At 50.1% G+C, this 18,914-nt stretch overlaps 2 protein-coding genes across 2 annotated transcripts; one reads left to right on the top strand and one right to left on the bottom strand.

The window, feature by feature from the left end:
* Positions 1 to 1,344: 1,344 nt before the first annotated feature.
* Positions 1,345 to 8,954, top strand: dcaf10 (DDB1 and CUL4 associated factor 10). The gene is made up of 7 exons (XM_086181989.1): positions 1,345 to 2,243; positions 3,378 to 3,491; positions 3,846 to 4,043; positions 4,728 to 4,930; positions 5,165 to 5,245; positions 5,502 to 5,647; positions 6,164 to 8,954. The coding sequence occupies exons 1-7, from the start codon at positions 1,783 to 1,785 to the stop codon at positions 6,533 to 6,535; spliced, it is 1,575 nt and encodes a 524-aa protein (XP_086038115.1). The 5' UTR covers positions 1,345 to 1,782; the 3' UTR covers positions 6,536 to 8,954.
* A 235-nt stretch (positions 8,955 to 9,189) lies between these two features.
* On the bottom strand, positions 9,190 to 18,508 carry cpxm1a (carboxypeptidase X (M14 family), member 1a). The gene is made up of 13 exons (XM_086181988.1): positions 18,150 to 18,508; positions 16,743 to 16,852; positions 15,025 to 15,164; positions 14,845 to 14,929; positions 14,014 to 14,164; positions 13,839 to 13,921; positions 13,584 to 13,707; positions 12,756 to 12,952; positions 11,957 to 12,136; positions 11,577 to 11,871; positions 11,115 to 11,254; positions 10,914 to 11,016; positions 9,190 to 10,839 (listed from the first exon to the last, which is right to left on the bottom strand). Exons 1-13 carry the CDS (start codon positions 18,475 to 18,477, stop codon positions 10,505 to 10,507), a joined length of 2,271 nt encoding a protein of 756 aa, XP_086038114.1. The 5' UTR covers positions 18,478 to 18,508; the 3' UTR covers positions 9,190 to 10,504.
* Positions 18,509 to 18,914: the final 406 nt, after the last annotated feature.

Raw genomic sequence — 18,914 nt, forward strand, 5'->3', positions numbered from 1 at the left:
GCACTGATACCTGCTGATGCTGGTCCCTATTGATCCCTCATGAGCTCCCTTCAGGTTATTGACATGCTTCTTGTTATGCAGCTGTCAAATAATGAGAAAAAAAAAAACGCCACAAGTTCTGAGTTGTTCAAGCATTTTGATGAGATTTTGGCCGTTTGATCAGTTTGGTGTCGCAACATAAAACTTGTTCCCAATCGTTTATTTATTTATTTGCTCCCACAGTTTATCAAGTTTTTGCCCTCAAAATAGGATTTGCCCCAAAGCTTTGATCAACTATCGGCCCTGAGCTGTAACCTGTACCCCCCCCCCCCACACACACACACACACACACCACAAGATGCAACACATTCCCACACTTGGATTAACTATTAGTGGCCACCAGGTCCAATTTGTTCCCATGTTTTGCTCAACACGTGGGAACGAGTTACATCTCGTGGCCAAAAAGTGCACTTTTCTCTCTCCATGCAAATCTTGGGTTTCATATTCCGTCTTACAGTCAGCGTGATGAGGTGTTTTTTTACTTGAAGTTGACCGCATTTACTTGATAAGATGCTGGTTTTTGAATAGTAAATCCGTCTATAATAGTCAGGAATTGTAAAATCTTTATTTCACAGCAGTTCTAAGTGTTCTGTAGTGATTAGAAAACTCCTTTGAAGGCTGCAGAGTTGAGACCATCTCCGGCGCTCCCACGCGTCCGCCAGGGGCCTCAGGGTGATCTGAAGACAAGGGCGTTGGAGAGGGAGAAAGATTCTGATGCACAAATCCCATCTAAGTCAGTAACTCTGGTATTTCCAAAGTGAATAAGTGCTTTCGCTCTTTATCTCTGATGACAAAATCGGACCACCCACAAGGAACCTGCACGCATCCTCCTAAGCCCAGGGGCCCGGAGATCTGCAGCCTCTTGGTGTGTCAGCCACATTTCAGGAGCATTTGCATTGGGAATATCACCTGATGTGACAGCGCCCAAAGGTGGGATTTACCTCACAACATGCAGTAATGACAGTGGTCGGAGGCAGCGATTGGGAGTTTAGTGTACACTGTATGTACATGGACGAGTTATCAGGATCCAGGACTTTTGTTTTAACATCAGCATCTAGTATCTGTAAGAAGTAAAGCCTGAAGCATTCTGGCTCGACGACAGTTTGATCTGCACAGAAGACACAATCATTTAATCAATAATGTCTTTTCAATCAATAATTTAAGATAATTATGTATTTTCCCGCGTACAAACCCAGAAGTGACGGTAAAAGTCCCTGTTTCCATGGAAATACTTCAGTAGGTGCAGTATTCATCCAGCAGGTGGCAGCAACAAACTCCACTGCGACCCCAAGCGGACGAGGAAGCGGAACTCCGTAGTTTCTTTAATTTTCTATTTGTTTACGGTGAAGAGGAAAACGTCAAGCTGGACACCACTGACGCGTACATTGTCAGTTCCTACACTTCAGTTTAAAAGTTACTGACTAAAGCCCATGCTTATCTCCTCACAAACACATCAGAAATACAGCATAAATAAACCAAGAGCAGCATCGCTGCTTACTTGGCACCGAGTCTTCCGGTAGCATTCAAGCTAGCTCCGTGCAGTTTGACGCGCGGCGGCTCAGCGCTGCAAAGTCTGACAACAAAATAATTTGGCCGCTGTGTCCTACACGGAACAACCACCTGCCATGACACCGTGAAGGGTCGGAGGTAGACTCGGTTTTCTGCTTGCTAACTGCCCGGAGCCGTTCAAGTCCCGGCCTTGAAACCGAGACCCTGCGAAAGACAAACCCCGGAGAAGCTACAATGAGCTCGGAGCACCAGAGCGGCAGCGAGGACGCCGACGAGTCGCGGGACAGGCCCGACGGCGGCGGCGTCTCCGACAAAGAGGAAGACCCTGATATCGAAGAGTCGGACGAAGAAGATGACATCGCTCGGAGGGTTTCTCCCTCGCCGCCGGGGAGCAGTGGAGACCCGCCGCAGCGCAGTGCAGGGTCCCCTCCGTCAGAGGAGCCGGATCCTCCCTGCGAGGCGGCCGCCGCGCAACAGACTGGGGGCGGCGGGAGCTCCTCCATCGGCGGGGGGAACAGCCTGTTTTCCTGGCTGCAGAGCAGGACTATTAGACGAGGGGTGTTTGTGGACCCTGTCAGGGACAACTTCCGCACAATGACCAACTTGTACTGCTCAATGAACCCGGCTGTCGAGTCTGTCAACCTGAGCACCCAGACCCACGGTGCCGTGTTCAACCTGGAGTACTCCCCGGACGGGTAAGGTCGTGCTCCGGACGCCTCACAGGCCTACCACGACCAGCTGGGATCGCTGAAATGTTTGGGAAAAGTGTGTGTGTGTGTGTGTGTGTGTGTTTGGAAAGTATTTGAATGACTAAAATTCACCTCCATGAACTCCAGGAATATTAATACACATTTTTGTTTGGACTAGGCTGAAGTTTAGACAGATTAAATCCAGATTACTAAGTGTTAGTAGCTGTCAGGAGCCAGCAGGAGGCGGGGGTCAGGCCCTGGTGACCTGACAGCAGATGAAGGAAATAATCAGGTAGACAAACCAGGTCAAGCTGTGGACAGTCTGGGTCAATCTCTGCTCGGCACCATGACACAACCACACACACCATCAGACCTCTCGGCTACTCAGTCCAGTGTTGCCAGTAAACTCAGAATGCCCCGAGTATCCTGGTCATCAGACGTCTGTATCGTTGCACGAGGTATTGATAGGCACACTTGAGTCACCCTGCTGCTCTCTGGTTGAGGGAGGCTCGTCCCTCCTCAGGCTTTCTATCATCGCTGGAGCTTTAAATGAGAGTGAAGTTGAGCTTCTGCCTGTAAACCTGCTGAGCTCCTGAGAGCAGATTTATTCCCCCTCTGCTCTGAATGATGATGCACTGCAACTCTCAGCCCAGCACTTTGTTCAGCTCTTCTTTTCTCCATGACTTTATTCTGAGTAGAATACGTTTCACATTCGTTGTTAGGCTTCCTTGCTGCAAAACATAAGCTGCTCCCATCATCGTCTTACAGGAGTGACATGATGTGAGGAAGTCATGCAGTAAATGTCTGATTCATGGGCTTTTCCAAATTTTGTGGACATAAAGAGAAACTTTTTCAAATTCATGTTTACATGTTCTTCAGTGTGGCAGAATTGAGAACGTTGCGTAAACTTGTGTTCATGCATATTGGATGTGTTAAATTCAGCCAAATCAGTTGTTGCACATCTGCTTATGGACAAACAATCCAGACCCTCTTCATCTTGACTTCGTGTTCATCTGCACGTTTGGATCCAAACTCAAACGGGCCTGAGGCGAGCTTACATGACGGTGCTGCAGAATCCGTCCGGCAGGACTTCAGAGCAGCGGAACAAGACAGTAAATGTTGTGTGTTTGCTGCTCTCAGGTCAGTGCTGACGGTGGCCTGTGAGCAGACGGAGGTCCTGCTGTTTGACCCCATCTCATCCAGACACATCAAGACCCTGACGGAGGCCCACGAGGACTGCGTCAACAACATCAGGTGCAGCAACTCTCACTGTCATACAGAGGCTCCTCCTGCCCCTGGACTTCAAATCGACATGAGATCAAGTCAGGAGAAGAGTGTGTGGAGTTTGTGTTTGAGATTAATGAGCCCAGTCAGCTCCTGTGTGTTGGGAGCTCATCCTCCTGCAGTCCACCGAGCAGAGGAGCTCCAGAGCAGCGGCGCCAGGAAGGGCGCCACCTCCTCGATGCAGCAGTTACCTTGTGACATGGAAAATATTTGCACATTGTGGGGTTTTTAGAGAGCGACAGATGCTAATGTGCCAATGCTGTATGTTTGCAGCCTGAGAACGTGTGTGGAGCCGATCTTCACGCTCCACCTCTGCCCCTGCAGGTTTCTGGACAATCGCTTGTTTGCCACCTGCTCTGACGACACCACAATTGCATTATGGGATCTCAGAAAGCTGAATTCGAAGGTTTGCTCGCTGCACGGCCACGCCAGCTGGGTGAAGAACATCGAGTACGACACCAACACTCGTCTCCTCGTCACCTCCGGCTTCGACGGCAACGTCATCACGTGGGACACTAACAGGTTTGTGCTGAAACCAACGACCGGCGCCTTTTTAGAGGGATGAGAACGTTCTCAGCGCTCAAGGTGGCGGCTGGCGATTCCAGACTTCTGACATTTGTATGTGTCGCATTAGAAGCGTCTTCCGTCGCTGCTCAGCCCGTCGTGAGTCACTCCTAGTTCACCCTTTGTTCACTGCCTCGCTGTGATTGGCGGCTCTGTCGTGAGCGGCCAATCGAGATTCATTTCAAATGTTTTGGAAATTAAAAAAAAAAGAAGTTACTTTTTCTAATGTTTACAGAGACACAAAAGAGTCAAATCTTTTTTCGATCTCTCGCTGGCGGGGCTGACGCAGGTGACGTCAGCTCGCCTTCACCACTTCATTTTATGTCTGCGCTCAATTATCACTTACGTTAAACTGAAAATCGACGCCGCTTATTTGAGAAGCCGGAGCTGATAAATGTCCACGTTTGTCCTGATAAATCCCTGGAACAAGGACCTGATTCTTTCCTCAGTGACTGTCGGTGGCTGACCTGCTGCTGCCAGTCACGGTCAATCTTCTGTTTCCTCCTGTGCGTCAGTGGTAAATCGCCATTTCTCTCTGGCGACGCACAGTTCATCCCTCCATCAAAGATTGGAAAAGAACGCTTTTTTTTTTTCTTCCGGTCCGATCTCATCTGGGTTTCACCCTCTGGTCCACACCTGCAGATTCACAGAGGACGGCTGCCCGCACAAAAAGTTCTTCCACACTCGTTACCTGATGAGGATGCGCCTGACGCCCGACTGCTCCAAGATGCTCATCTCCACTTCCTCTGGGTACCTGCTGATCCTGCACGACCTGGACTTGACCCAGTCGCTGGAGGTGGGCAGCTACCGCATGCTGCGAGCGCGACGGACGCCCCTCAGTTCAGGTCGGATCAGAACCTTTGACACACGTTCCAACGACAGCCTTTGCCTTTTTGCGTCTCTCCTCATTCTCCAGTTTCATTCACACACAAAAAAAAGTCAAGTCACAACTCAGATTGTCCTCTAGTTGTCATGTCAAATGTGATGGTCATCATGTTCAGCTGGTGTGTTCCTACACCTGCTGTCCCTGCTCTCACATGTTTCATCCACGTCGCTGATATTTGACCTTCACGCTGTAGATGGAGGCACATCGGCGTCCAGGTCAGCTGGAACTCCTCGCCAGGGAAACGACTCCAGCAAGATCCACCCTCATAGAGAAGGTCAGAGACACGACAGCCCAGTGCTACAGGCGTCACGCTGCCAGGAAACACCTGGAAAACGTCTCAGACAACCAGAAAACTCTGGAAAAGTTCCTGACATTCGTTTCACCAAAACCCAAATCTCTGAATCTCTAATACTGTAAATTGTTATGTATGCTGGTAAATTTCTGCCTTGTTTTCTGTTTATGTTTAGGGCATATGTGGTTGTCATGGAGACTTTCCTCATACAGGTAAAACTGAAGCTTGTGTTTTGCAGGTCTTTCCCCCAGGAACAGCCTGGAGGTTCTGACTCCAGAGATCCCAGGAGAGCGGGACCGAGGCAACTGCATCACCTCGCTGCAGCTCCATCCCAAAGGCTGGGCGACGCTCATCCGCTGCTCCAGCAACATGGACGACCAGGAGGTGAGATGCCTTCACTGCCATCACACCTGGTACCAGATCCCACAGCTGGTCTGTGCTTGGGTCAAACCAGGGTCCATGAAAAACCTGGAAAATGCATGGATTTGAAAAATGGCAGTTTCTAGGCCTGGAAAGGTTTTTTCTTACAAAGTTAATAAAGCCAGAAAATTTGGATAAAGTGATATAAATTAGACACTGAGAGGAACTCGTCTGGTTAATATTGATTGATATAGAACATGTTTGTATCGAACCACGTAGTCTGACTGTAGTTTCAGTTCCGTGTCCTCTGGTTTAACCCTGGAACGGCGTCTGTTCATGGAAATCTGCCCTGAGGGCTTCCAGGAATACTCATGGAACTTTATGAGTACAAAAGGAGTCAGCACCGTGTTTAAATGCACTGCAGTGAGTCGTGACCTGGGTTGTTGTGTGTGGCGTGAACGCAGCAGCCGGGAACATTTGAAACGGGGAAGTGGTGAAAATGAGTCTGAGGCCTCCATCTTTGTCTCTGCCGCCCTCTAGTGGACGTGTGTGTACGAGTTCCAGGAGGGAGCACCCACCCGCCCGCTGGTGTCCCCCCGCTGCTCGCTGCGCCTCACCCACTACATCGAAGAGGCCAATGTGGGGCGGGGCTACATTAAGGAGTTGTGCTTCAGCCCGGACGGACGGCTCATCTGCTCGCCGTACGGCTATGGCGTCCGCCTGCTAGCTTTCGACGAGCGCTGCGGAGAGCTGGCCGACTGCCTGCCCGTCCAGACCAGCTGCCTCAGGGAGATCCGGTCTATCTACTCGCACAGCGACGTGGTGCTCACCACCAAGTTCTCCCCAACGCACTGCCAGCTGGCCTCGGGCTGCCTCAGTGGGCGGGTGGCGCTTTACCAGCCCAAGTTTTAGCGCCCGCTGCTGTCGGAGAAGAGGCGCTGCAGACCTGAGACGACGTTTACTTAATCAGGGTTCCTGCAAAATTCTGTAAACTTTGCACAAAATGTTGCACTGCCCTCAGTTACCACATGTACAACTAAATGTTTTCTAAGGTCTTTGGACGATCGCAAGCATCCAGAGTGACGGAATCGGAGCGTTTATCAAACCCTGAATATTCCAACTGCAAGAACCCTGATTAGCAATGCCAAGCATTTGTTTTAAAGTGCTGTGAGGGCCAGATGGGTGGAGTCGACTCCACGCAGACGGTGTGAGCCTCACTACGCACCAGTGTTGAATATTGTGGTGTTCCTCATGATGTGGGGGCCGACCTGCGTGGACCGCCACCCACCTGGTGCCTCTAGGGAGGGAGAGTCTCAGGTGCGTGTGGGTGAAGAGGACTGAGCTGCTTCAGGTGGGAACTCCTGGTTGGAAGCCATGGATGGAAACTCTAAGCCCCTCTGACCCTGGAGGAGATCATGAACCCCGACAGATGCAACATGGCGGCTGTTTTCATTCTCCAGACGGATTATAGCAGAACTGAACCTACGACGACGCCGTCCCGCCACGGCAATACTAGGATGCAACGGACCTGAATCAGTGACTCCCTGGATGTGTGTGTGTGTGTGTGTGTGTGTGTGTGTTCTTGACTCGCCGTCCTCCGCTGCAGACGGCGCCGCTCTTCTCATGCCTTTTCCTCCACAGGTGCTGCTTTTCTGCTCATACAATCTGAACTTTGACCTCTGATTTCAAGGACCTCATCGCCTTTCCACCTCAGTCATGGACCGTGACCTCGTCCTCCCTCGTGCTGCCTCATGCTCCTGGCGGTTTTAGCGTTTTGTTTTTACTCATATCTGCACTACTTGTTGCACAGTATTCGATGCGGTGAATCCCGCAGTCACTTTTTGCCGTCGCCGTGGCAACATGTCAGTATCACTTCCACCGTGGTGGTTTTTTAAATCTCAAGTCGAGGAGCTGAAGTTTCGAGCTGCTGGGCGACAGCCGGGTCACGCAGTTCTCACTCTTTCCATGTCCGCTCCTCCTGGTTTCACGAGATCTTTACGTCAAAATGAAATCCGTTATGTTGCAGTTGCATTTTTCTATTTACTAACTGGACTGTTACAGACTTCAGGCAAAAGCTGGCGTTCTTAAGACACTACGGCGCTAACGGACGACACTCAGACGTCCACAGAAGTTACTTTGTTGTTGGTTCAAAGCGATAAGTCATTCCAGTGTCATTGGCCCATCAAATTTTTAGCTCAAATCAAAATGAGTTTTTTGAGCACATGACTGGATAAAGAGGATGTGGACGGAAGCTAAGGAGGCCTTGTTTGACACAGAGGTCAGAAAAAGAACAACCATCTGATTTATTCAGCTGAAATTAATGACCAACGAGAAAATAACAGCAAAAGTGACCACAAGCGTGGCTTCCCCCCTCAGACGTGTCGCCTGCGGGGTCCACAGCTGCTTCCTCCAGCCGCAGGCTCGCTAATCCACAGCTCACTTTGTTTTCAGCCTCAAACAAAGAAATTGTTGTCGTTAATTGTGGCGTTTTGTGAATTCTGGAGTCACAGAAGGTCTGCGGGCTGTTCAAGGCCAATGACACTGCATTGGTCAGCTAGCGCTTTTTTATTCACTCTGACAATTGGTTGCCAAAAAAACCCCATTTTGATCACTGGTGGAAGTGTGGATCCACGCCGTGTTTGAGCCTCTTCATGGTCGTGTCCTGCTTCATCCTTGCAGTTTTGTCATCAGGACCATTGAGTGTTTGTTACCTGTTGTTCTGTTGCAGTGCCGTTGATGCAGCAGCGGCCGGTGGGGAGGAGCTGCAGAAATACGTCAGCATTCTCTTCACCTGCTGTTGTCAAACTATGCATACCAGCCTGTGCGGCGACCCGCCCCCCGCCAACCGCGGGGACGGGTCTCCACGTTGAGCTGTCAGATGCCAAACTATGTTCTCCTGTGCAGTGAAGGGACGCCTGTTACTGTGTGTTGAGAAGTTAAAGTAGATGTGAGGTCAGGAAATAATCCGATAGTTCAGACGAGTGTGAAATGAAGAATGCCGTTTGGTTTTTTTAACTCTCGGATCGCAGCCTCGAAGGCCTCTCTCACGGTTCCCACGTCACGCTCAGCTCCGTCAGTTCAGCCGCACCTGCTTCAAGACGCAGGCGTGAGCGCTGAGCTGCAGGTTGCTGCGTTTTCCTGCTCCGGCTTCGTGTCCAAGCTCTGCAGGGGGGGGAGTGTCTTATCTGCCGTTCTCACTTCAGGTATAGAAGTCAAAAACCTGGCTCCTTTTTTTTAAAAGCTTCTTTTCTTGCGAGTCCTGTGCTGGATTTTAACCTGAGTGTAGTTGCACTGTCACCTTGAGTGGTCACAGCCGGGTTGGGGGGGGGGGCTGAATCACGTTGAATTGTTGGTTCTGTTGTTTCCTGAATGGCTTCACACAACAAGTAATCCCAGCGATGAACATGGTACCAAAATAAAAGGTGAGCGTCTTTCACTCTGCCGACTGTTGGGTGTACATGTTTTTATCCTGGTCTTTCACCACGTTTGAGGAGGACGTTGATGGCAACGTCCAGGAAGAAGCTCGTGGGGAAAAAAGGGAAATGCCACATTCTGCTACATGTTTAAGTTATAATTTGATTATTAAAGGAATTACTGAAAAGACTGAATTCTGGATGGATCAAAACATTTGGACCTCTGCGTCCCAGGACAACGAAACTTGAAAAAACATTTCAATATTCACAGAAAAATCTTGACATTTTATGAACCCATCAGTCTCGCTTGGGGCGACGTTGGTTTGGAGTTGCTGGGTCACATGACGTGAACACTGCTGAAGGAGTTTCTCAGTACAATATAAATATTAAAAAATAACAGTAAAATTGTATCTAAAAGGAAGAAGGGAGAGAAAAAGGAGAAAATGTATAAAAAAGAAAACTGGTGACTCGAAGAAAAATTAGCAATTTTGTACTAAAATATTAGAATAAGAAAGTTAAAGCAGAACTTAAAAACGAGGTGTAGTGTCTTGTATTGATTTAAAACCCTGTGTCACATGACCTGGATCTGTTGTTTGATTTATTTCACATTAAAATATTCATAATAATGAATATGAATAAAAACCGCACAGAAATAAGTGCATCTTATCTGCCACGTAGAGAAATATCAGGTCAGTGTCCCTGTCACATGACACAGGCGGCACTGGAGAAAATAATTTTGCATTACAAAAATCATAAAATGGGAGAAATGTATGAAAAGAGCAACATCTTATTTGTCCATTAATGCAACAGCTCACCTACAAACGGTAAACCCCGAAGTATTGATGATCAAATCTGTGCACATAAACACGTATTTCTTGCATGAGGCTCATTGTTGTTCCACCGACTGACCACAAGATGGCAGTCAAGCTAATTGGCATCAAGAGCCGGCACCACTCGACCAGGTTTCCCACGTGTCTTCAGACTCAGCTGAGGTTTGAACACCGGAGTAAAGATGAAACAAATAGAGAATTCTTTATTAGAGGTGAGGAGGGCCTGTTGGCCTCCAGTCACATTCCATCAGACCAGCTGACGTTTACATCCCAAACTCTTCCTACAGTTGTCCGTCATCAACGCTGCAGCTTTCAGAACCAAAGCCGCTCAAGTTACTCTCAGTTTTACCTGTCAAGGAAAACCCCCCATAAACCTGCAGACCTCCGTTGAGTTTCAGCCACTTTGATGGTGAAGGTTTGGATGTTTCAACTCTTAATATTCCTCAATCTTGTAAACATTTGTGATTTTGTTAAAAATACTACACTGCAAAGTGGCGTCCATCTTTTGTGTGTTTGTCCCTTTCTTCGTTTCTATGGAGATTCTTAGGGTGAACTGACCTTTTAATGATGTCCTCTCAGACTTTACTAGCAGGGACAGTCAGCCCCCCCCCAGCTCAGACCCGTCAGCCCCTCGTCCCTCATAACCTCTGCCTCTCGGAGGACCGAGCTTTCCTCCTCTGGTCCAGTGAACGCTGGCTCTCCCGACGGCGGTTGATGGCCTTGGTGCTGGCGCGGAGCTTACGGAGCCTCAGCGCTCGCAGACGAAGCTGCAGGTCCTGTGGAATTTTGCCTCCTTTGGCCCGGATTTCCTTCAGCATCTGAATGGGCGTCTTAGTCAAGCTGAAGTCACAGATGGTAGGATGAGGTTCCATTCCGACATGGCACCGCCGCATGGATGGGAGGTAGCCCACGGCCCAAACCACCACCTTGTACTCGCCCGGGTTCATTAGACGCCAGTAGTCTCCGTCAGCAGCTACAGGAAGCAAATGTGGTCATTTACACACACGAGGACAGAAGCGGTCGGTTAAGTCAAATCCAGCAGCTCACCTGAGCGGATGTCATGGTGGTGGTCCTCCACCTTGATGATCGCATCTGGTATTCCTTGTTTGGTCAGTTTGTCCCTCACCACGCCTTTGATCCCCCTGTGAACCTGGGAGAGGAGAAACGTCAGGACTCTGAGGTGAGAGGTCCTGGAGGGCCGGCTGGCGACTCGTGTCTTCGCCTGAGTGCGGACCAGCGCAGACTGACCTGCTCCATGTAAACGATCAGAGACTCCTTGTTGTTCTCCCACTCGACGGGAAGCTCGCTGGCGTGAGGGAACTTATCACAGGAGAGTTCCACTGTCACCTCGAAGCAGTTGGTGTGCAGGTAACTGAAGTCGTTCATACCTGCAGAACAGACACAGACCGACGGGTTCAAGCGGTCAACGAGGAGATGTTCCCTCTGACTGAAGGAAGCTGAACAGATCAGAACCTGAAAACATGCATGTCTGACCAGCAGCCCCCCCGACACAAGGCCTCACCAACACGTCCTGACTGCACGAATCAATCCCGGGGACTTACCTTCATATTCATGCACCTGTCGGTGTGACTAGGATTACATTTTAAGGGTGGAATAATCACGTTTGAATGTCAAATTACTCTCAACTAGACGTTGAGTCAGTTGCCCCTTCAGTCAGAGATCTGTGTTTGAATCAGTGAAAGCACTCACTGCCTGGGACAGTGTGCCAGGCTCCGCCATTGATGATGTTGTTGTGTAACTGAAAGTCCTCGTAGTGACAGATGCGGCGGTCGGGGTTGGCCATCACCAGGTTGGTGGAGGCATAGACGGTGGCCAGCCAGCGGAAGAAAGCGTTGTCTGCGGTGGGGGTGTCTTCTTGCGGGGCCCAGTCACGGGTGCAGTCATAGGGATACGTGACCACCAGCTCTCCACCGTGGAGGTTCGCACTGAGCACGAAGGGGATGTCCTGCATCCAGCTGATGACGGCACTCGTCTCCGGTGCCACCTGGGAAACAAAGCCTGTTAATCAAAGAAACTTCACGCCGTCCACTTTTATCATTCACTTGTAGGTCAACGCTGCATCCGCTTACGAGTGCGTCCTCTCTGGTGTAGTACTCTGGGATGGGTATGTAGTGGTTCGGGACTTTCATAGGGTCTGCTGCCTTCTCCTGAGCGTCCCACATGATGTTGTTCAGGTCTGGAAAGTTGTGATTCAGGTCGATTCCATCAAAGCTGTAGCGTCCATCAGCCCAGCCGGCCAGTTCTGAGCCCTGCAGGAGATCAGCTGATCAGACTCTTCAATTCAAGGCCACATGACAACAAGACAGCACCAGCTGAACGGACAACCTCCTGAACGTGAGCTCTGCTGATGTTCTCACGTCTCTACGCCCCACACGTGACCTTCAGTCATGGCGCTGTCTTAATGTGAATGCCTGAACTCAGTCAAGGGTCCGCCTCTCACGGTCCACGTCCAAACAGGGACCAGACCCCTCTAGCGTTCACAGTAGTTCCCAGCCTCGTTACTGAGCTGCAGGTGCCATCAAAGATGCAGCTCATCTGCAATCAGGTGGTAATTAAATACAAAATTGTCGTCGCCGTCTCTCAACTCCAACTCAAGCTGCTAATCCCAAACTGCTGAGGGAGGAAGTCTTGGCCAGGAGCATCGGTGTTGGTAGCCGATGGCCTCTGCGATTGGTCGCAAGAATTCAAGCTCATCTTTCATAATTTCCATCGCAAAGTTCTAGCAATGGCCTCTAGACTCACAAATGCCTCGTTTCCTTTACAACAATGCAGACAAACGGCACAAAACTCATCCGTTCACACACAGGTGATCTGGTCCCGTCCCTGCTGGAGGTTCACGCGAACCCCACCGGGTCGGAGTCACTCTACCTTCTGGTAGGCGAATTCAAAACCATCAGGGTTCATGGAAGGCAGGAGATGAATGCGTGTCTCGGTGACCAGCCGGACGATTCGTTGGTTGCCTCTCTTGTACTCCCGGCACAAGTACTGCATGAGGTTGAGCACCAGCTCCCGGCCAAGAGCCTCATTCCCATGCATCCCAGCCACGTAGCGAAACTCCGGCTCACCTGCCAAGAGAGCAAACCAGAGACTTTAAACGGTCGGTTGACTTGCCGAGTAATAAATGCATTAGTGCAAAGGTCGAAGGTCGAACTGAGTATAAAGCAAATTCAATTTAAAATCTAATTAAGCTTGCAGAGATGCAAATCAGGAGCGCATTCGACTCCTCTGACAGGAATCTGTTATTTTTGTACTGTTAGGAAACAGCAGGGATGAGCCAGACGGTCCTGGACACAGAGAAGAAAACCTGCTGACTCAGAAATAAAAACATGCACAATCTCTGTCTCTGTACTTGGACTGGGCACCAGTTTCCCATTAAACCTATAATATTAATATCAGCTGTTCACACATAAATATCCTGAATTCCCGTCAGTCTCCCTAGAGAGCGAAGCAGTTTCGCAATGTGTTCATCGGAATCTCTTGGAAGAGAGGAGGGCGGGTGGTGCTCCCTGTGAGTAAACGCATCCATGTGAGGACCAAATCACAAGGACGTGGTGAGTGAGCAGGATCCAAAGTGAAACCAGGATCTGTTTATTTCCACAGAGGCCAGCCTGTCTAAACACGTGCCGACGTAGAACCGGGCCCCTGATCGGAGCGGCCCAAGACGACCTGCGCTGCTGAGGCGTGTGAGCCATGTACCCAGTTCATGTCTGCCGGGGTTATCAGAGATCTCCATGACGTAGAGCTTCAGGCCCATGTAGCTCTTCCCGATGGTGTAGATGCGGGTGATGTCCGGGCACGCCTCCGTCACGGACTTCATCAGCTTCAGGACAGACAAGACAAGTTGGTGAGCTTCCCAGGGCTAAAACTGAGGAGATCTGTAAACTCTCAACAGCCTGAGTAAGAATCTTGGCGTTAGCTTCAGGTCAACAGTGGTGGCGGTCGCTCTCTCACCTTCCGCATCTCTTTGTAGTTGTGGTATCTGAAGTCCAGACTATCTTTGGATCCTGGTTCTCCCTCCCATGAGTTGGCTGGACCTACGGGGGGGGGGGGGGGGGGGGGGGGGGGCTCGTCAGGTTCTGGGATCGTCAGTCACCCTGCAGCTGTGGCCTGATGTGATTCTACCTACTGTCAACACGGCAGCCCAGTATCTCAGCTCTGAGGCAGATGGACCCGTTGAGGTACCAGGTCTGGGGGTTGATGCGGATGAACTGGGCCACAGTAGGAACAGGAAGGAGCGCGAGCACTGGGAGTTCTGGACCCTGGTTCCCTTCAAATATCTGCATTCAATGAGACATCACACAAACACAATCACACACAAAACCCACATCAGTCCAGTTCAGTTGGTCCAGCTTTTCTTTCTCATCGTGATCCAGTGCTTCATTTTAGTGGTGATGTTGTGAAATAAAGATCTAAATGTTCAAAGAAACATCTCTGGATCTGTGACCAACACCAGTCACACGTCCCTCGCCCTGGCGATCAAGTCTGAGGGGATCTGCTCGCGTGTGTGTGAGACACTCGTACACTCGCCGGGTTATAAACACGACCTCCTTGGCAGCATGAACGAAAAAACACAGCTAAGAAAAGATCCTTGGAAAGAATCGAGAGTTTCCAGTAAACTGTCCAACACACTGAAACAAAAAGGCTTTGGTTTCTTCTTCATCCATCCCACGCGTTCACGCAGGCAGATTCAAAGAAGAAGACACACTGGAACGGCCTCCGCCAGAGGAGCTCTGATTGGCTGAGCCACTGATGCGAAGCTGCTCAAACATTCAACTGTGGACCCCAAACAGAGTTTCTGGCCCTGTTCTCAGGCGTTGTTTTCACGGTGGGACATCCCTCCCCTGAACTGTTCGCTCCACATGTGACTTTGGCGAAGACTCCTGACAGTCTGGTTTCCATCTGTGTGATGTCACAGCAGGTGATTCCCCTCCTCCACCACTATGAAGGCAGCCCTTACCGCTTCTTCTGTCCCGTTCATGCAGGTTTGCCAGCTCACGGAGTCGTTGCTCAGCTGGACCTTGTAGGTCTGGACCCAGTCCCAGCTAAAACAACACAGATGAAGACCTCAGATCCTCCGTCTCCTCCTCATTTTTGCAGCGTAAACAGGTTTCGTCAGCAGGTTTGGATACTACCTGACCTCCAGATGGAGTTCCGGCCTTGCAGAATGACTCCGGTGAAGAGGGTGGGGTGGATGGCGTCCACCTCCAGCCACTGGTTGCGATCCTTGTACTCTGCACACCAGGCTCCATCGTACAGGTCTCCGTCCTCAATGCCAGACTAAAAACACATTAGAAAAAAACTGTTGAGTCAGCTGCAAAGTCCATCCGAAACAGCCACACGCTCTTGGCCCGGCGTCCCGGCGGAGCGTTGCGTAACACCGTGCGAGTGACCTGATTGTGAAGTAATTGCTTTCAGACGGCGGAGCGAGTCGAGCAGGGACGCAGTCCTGATCTGGTTTCTGTGCTTTACAGCTTCTTTCACTCCATTCATTGAAAAACGACATAAAAGTTCTGTCCACAGCAAATGACTTTTATTTTCCGAGTGATTTTACCTGCTCATAAAAGCAAGCAAGTCATGGACAGACTGAGTCTTACGAGCAGGAAAAGAATCAGTTTTGACATGAACATTACGCTTCTTTCGAGCGGGTATTTTTGACCTTTTATTCACCCGAATTTATCCTGAAACCACAACGAAGGAACAACAGACAATTTTACCTCTCTGAGAACTGAACAATGGTCGTCTATGCCTGAAATGTGTCTGGTGACACCCGAGGCCAACGAATCCAGAAGCTGCTCGATCAACAATTCTCTGAAAGTTTAATGGGTAGATGCGTGAAGATGGAAGTGACATCATCATAATTAAACGTTAAAGCCGGACTCCATGTATCTTTATTATCTTTTGTTCCTTCTGTTGTGACCTGGTGTGTCTGTATTCAGTGTCTACTTTTACTTGCTGTCTTCAGCTCTTGCGATTGCCTGCCCTCCTACCTGGCTTCACTCCTCACACCTGCGTCCATCTTTTATACAGTCTACCGCCGCTTGTACAAAGATGTGACCACGAGTCCGGCGCCTACGACCAATCGCCTACGTGGTCTGTCTGGAGGGGAGAAGAGATGGAGCGCTTTGAAAAGCAAAGTTTGAGAAATGGCGGTCGTCTGTCAAGTCGTGGTTTTAAACTCTTCACTGAGAGTGAACTGGCTCCTCCTCCTGGTGCCTGGTGCCTACATGCGCCTCCTCGGGTGGTGCAACACTTTGCTCGGGAGCTTGAACGTGGAGGATGAACATGTTTCTGACTTCCTCTTCCACTTTTGAGCCTCAAGTCAAAGTGACATTGATGGTTCACGTGGCCTCCTGTACGACCGCACAGTACCATCAGTACCAGCTCATTAGCTTCACGCAGGCGAGCCTGGTGTGGTGGTTCCACAGGTTCTGCTGCAGTATTTAATCACAAAAGCTGCACGGAGCATATTTGAGGAGGTCTTATCATGGCGGGCTGGAGGTGGAGAGGCACAGGGAGACAGACCTGATGCTGTCTCGGAGTAACAAGTTAAATATCCTAAAGTGCATCGATGGATGTAAACGTGGAATAAAGAAACGATCAAAAAAAGTTGCAGGAAACTGCTAACTTGTTTGCATGTTACATAAAAGCTAGAAAAGAAGAGTGACAGCGACCAGCTGTAAGGAGGCGCGCTGCCACCTACTGTTCTGGAGGAGGACGCTGGTTCTTCAACAAATCCGTTCTTCCTCTGTCTTTGTGCTGGGACTCTAGCCCAGGGAGGTGGACTGAGACTCTGCGTGTCTGTCTACAAGTGTTGAGCTTTTCTCTGGAGTTGAACGTTGAGGGTTAGGGACCAACCTGGATGTTCAGCCTCCCTCTGTGAGGACCCAGACCCGTCCGCTGGTAGGAGGAGGCCTGGATCTGGCTGTCGTCCACCCGCAGGGACTCCAGGCCGAGGGGAGGGCAGTCTGTAGAAGAGACGGCACATTAAGGAGATGAAATCTTAGAAGTTTGAGTCTGTGCTTGCTGTGACGGACTGTTGAGGGGATAAAAGCTCTCATTCTGTTTCCTCTGAGAGAGCAAACTCATGGCCGATGTAATCTGAGATCCCAGTGGTTGTTCTGTGTCTCATCCTGGGTTCAGGGGAAGTTTGGAGGCCCTCCTCTCTTCCTCCGGACGACAGATAAGTGAGTGTGCGGAGGCTCTGAATGTAACTTGAGCCCCGGCTTTGAGCAGAGAGAGTAAAGCTGAACGGTGAGGAGGAGGAGGGCCAACAGCTGGAGGGCATTTTACAGTTTTGGGAACAACCAATAACATTCCCATCAATCAGGATCCAGCAGGACAAGACAGCTCTGTTTGTTCTCTTAAGCTTGAGGGACGTTTTCACTCCCTCTCCAACACTGGAGGAGTTTAGGGTGAAGTTCAGAGGACGCATCCACCAAATATGTTTAGAGCTGAAATGCTTAGTCAGCTCGTCAAGCCAAACAGCACCCACTGGTTCCAGTGTTACACACTTTTTCTCAGTCTGTGGTTTGAAAAACTGGAAAACTCTCCGGGGCTTGAGGGGAGTTGTGGTGGGCACGAGCACAGAGCAGGCGCGCGTTTGGCACTCAACTTTCAGATGTAATTCAAGACAGTGAGCTGGAGGACATGTGGCGCCAAAAGCACCCAAACTCAAACTACTGGGGGAGCTGCAGCCTGGGTATGACACCCACATGGGTCCAAGACATGAAAACATTCTTGTGGTTATTCAGAAATTCAGCCCAGAACAAAAACCATGAATGTACTGAGGAGTAATAAATCAGCAGAGCTTCTGGTGGTCGAGCACCAAGCTTGCAGAACATTTGCTGCTTCTCCATGTGAGGATTCCCGTTTGTGCGGTTCACCTCAGGACAGAGGAGGTTTCTACCAGCTCTCCTCACTGTCACTCCATCTGCTGCGTCCGCAGCTTCTATCAGATGTGGAGAAAATGTGGGAAAACCACAGCTTCCAAGAGTTCCAAACAACAACTTCTTTATCAAAGCAGCTGGTGATTGACAGGAATTTTGTTGCCTAATCACTTTAACCTGAGCTCGAGGAACAGAACCTCGTAGTTACCTTACAGTGACTATTAATTATTGATTAACAGCTCAACAACAGAGCAATAATCTGTCGTCGCAGCCGCAACCCTCCACACTCAGTCATGCACTAATGAACGTCAATTGGGTTTAATTGGTCGGAAGTTTCCCGACTTCAAGCGACCGGTCGCCCTGGAGCAGACGGTACCCAGCACGGCTCGCCCCTCGCCCGCAGCGGCGTCTTCCTCTTCTCCTCCTTCCTCCTCTTCTTCTTCGTCTCTGTCTCCGTTGGTCTCCTCGCTGTCTCGCCTGGTCTCTTTGCCGTCCAGCTGCTGGGCTCCGGCAGCGGCGGACACCAGCTTGTTCCCTGCGGTTGTTGCTGCAGGCTGCAGACCCTCGTTGACGCTCCCGGGGCTCCACGGCGAGGACGAGGTGGTCGGCGGGAAGGTCACGGTGCCCTCGCCGTTCATCGGCGCTCCGGTTGCGTCCAAAAACGCTCCCAGGAGAATCACGGCGGCGGCCAAGGACTTCACCATCTTGCTGGTTGTTCGCTGCTGCTGCGGAGGAGGAGGATGGGGAGTGGAGGAGGGAGGAAAGTCCCAGTATATATGGAGATAGAGAGGCAGACCTCCATCCACACCCCTCCTCCTCCTCCTCCCCTCCAGACAGTGATTTTAAAACAAACAAGTCCAGTTTACAACTCGGTCGTGGGTTCGGATGCGTGTGACATTTCCCACCTGGTTCGACTGATAAATGATGTTAACTGTGGATGTTATCTGCATATAATTAAATGATATTCATACTTTCTAGTTCCTGGAAAACTTGTTTTCCTCATTTCCCGAAGCAACTGGAAAAGTCACGTTGTTTCTTAAACGAGCAAAGAGGAAGAGACTTGAAGAGGAGAAACCAGTTTCCTCCTCACATCCACAACAATAAAAATGAGGTGTTGGTGTCATGGTGCATCCCTCCAAGT

Source organism: Aulostomus chinensis, chromosome 17, assembly GCF_037954235.1.
Source record: "Aulostomus chinensis isolate RoL2024-O1b breed Wild chromosome 17, RoL_Achi_v1.0, whole genome shotgun sequence".
NCBI classification, from domain to species: Eukaryota; Metazoa; Chordata; class Actinopteri; order Syngnathiformes; family Aulostomidae; genus Aulostomus; species Aulostomus chinensis.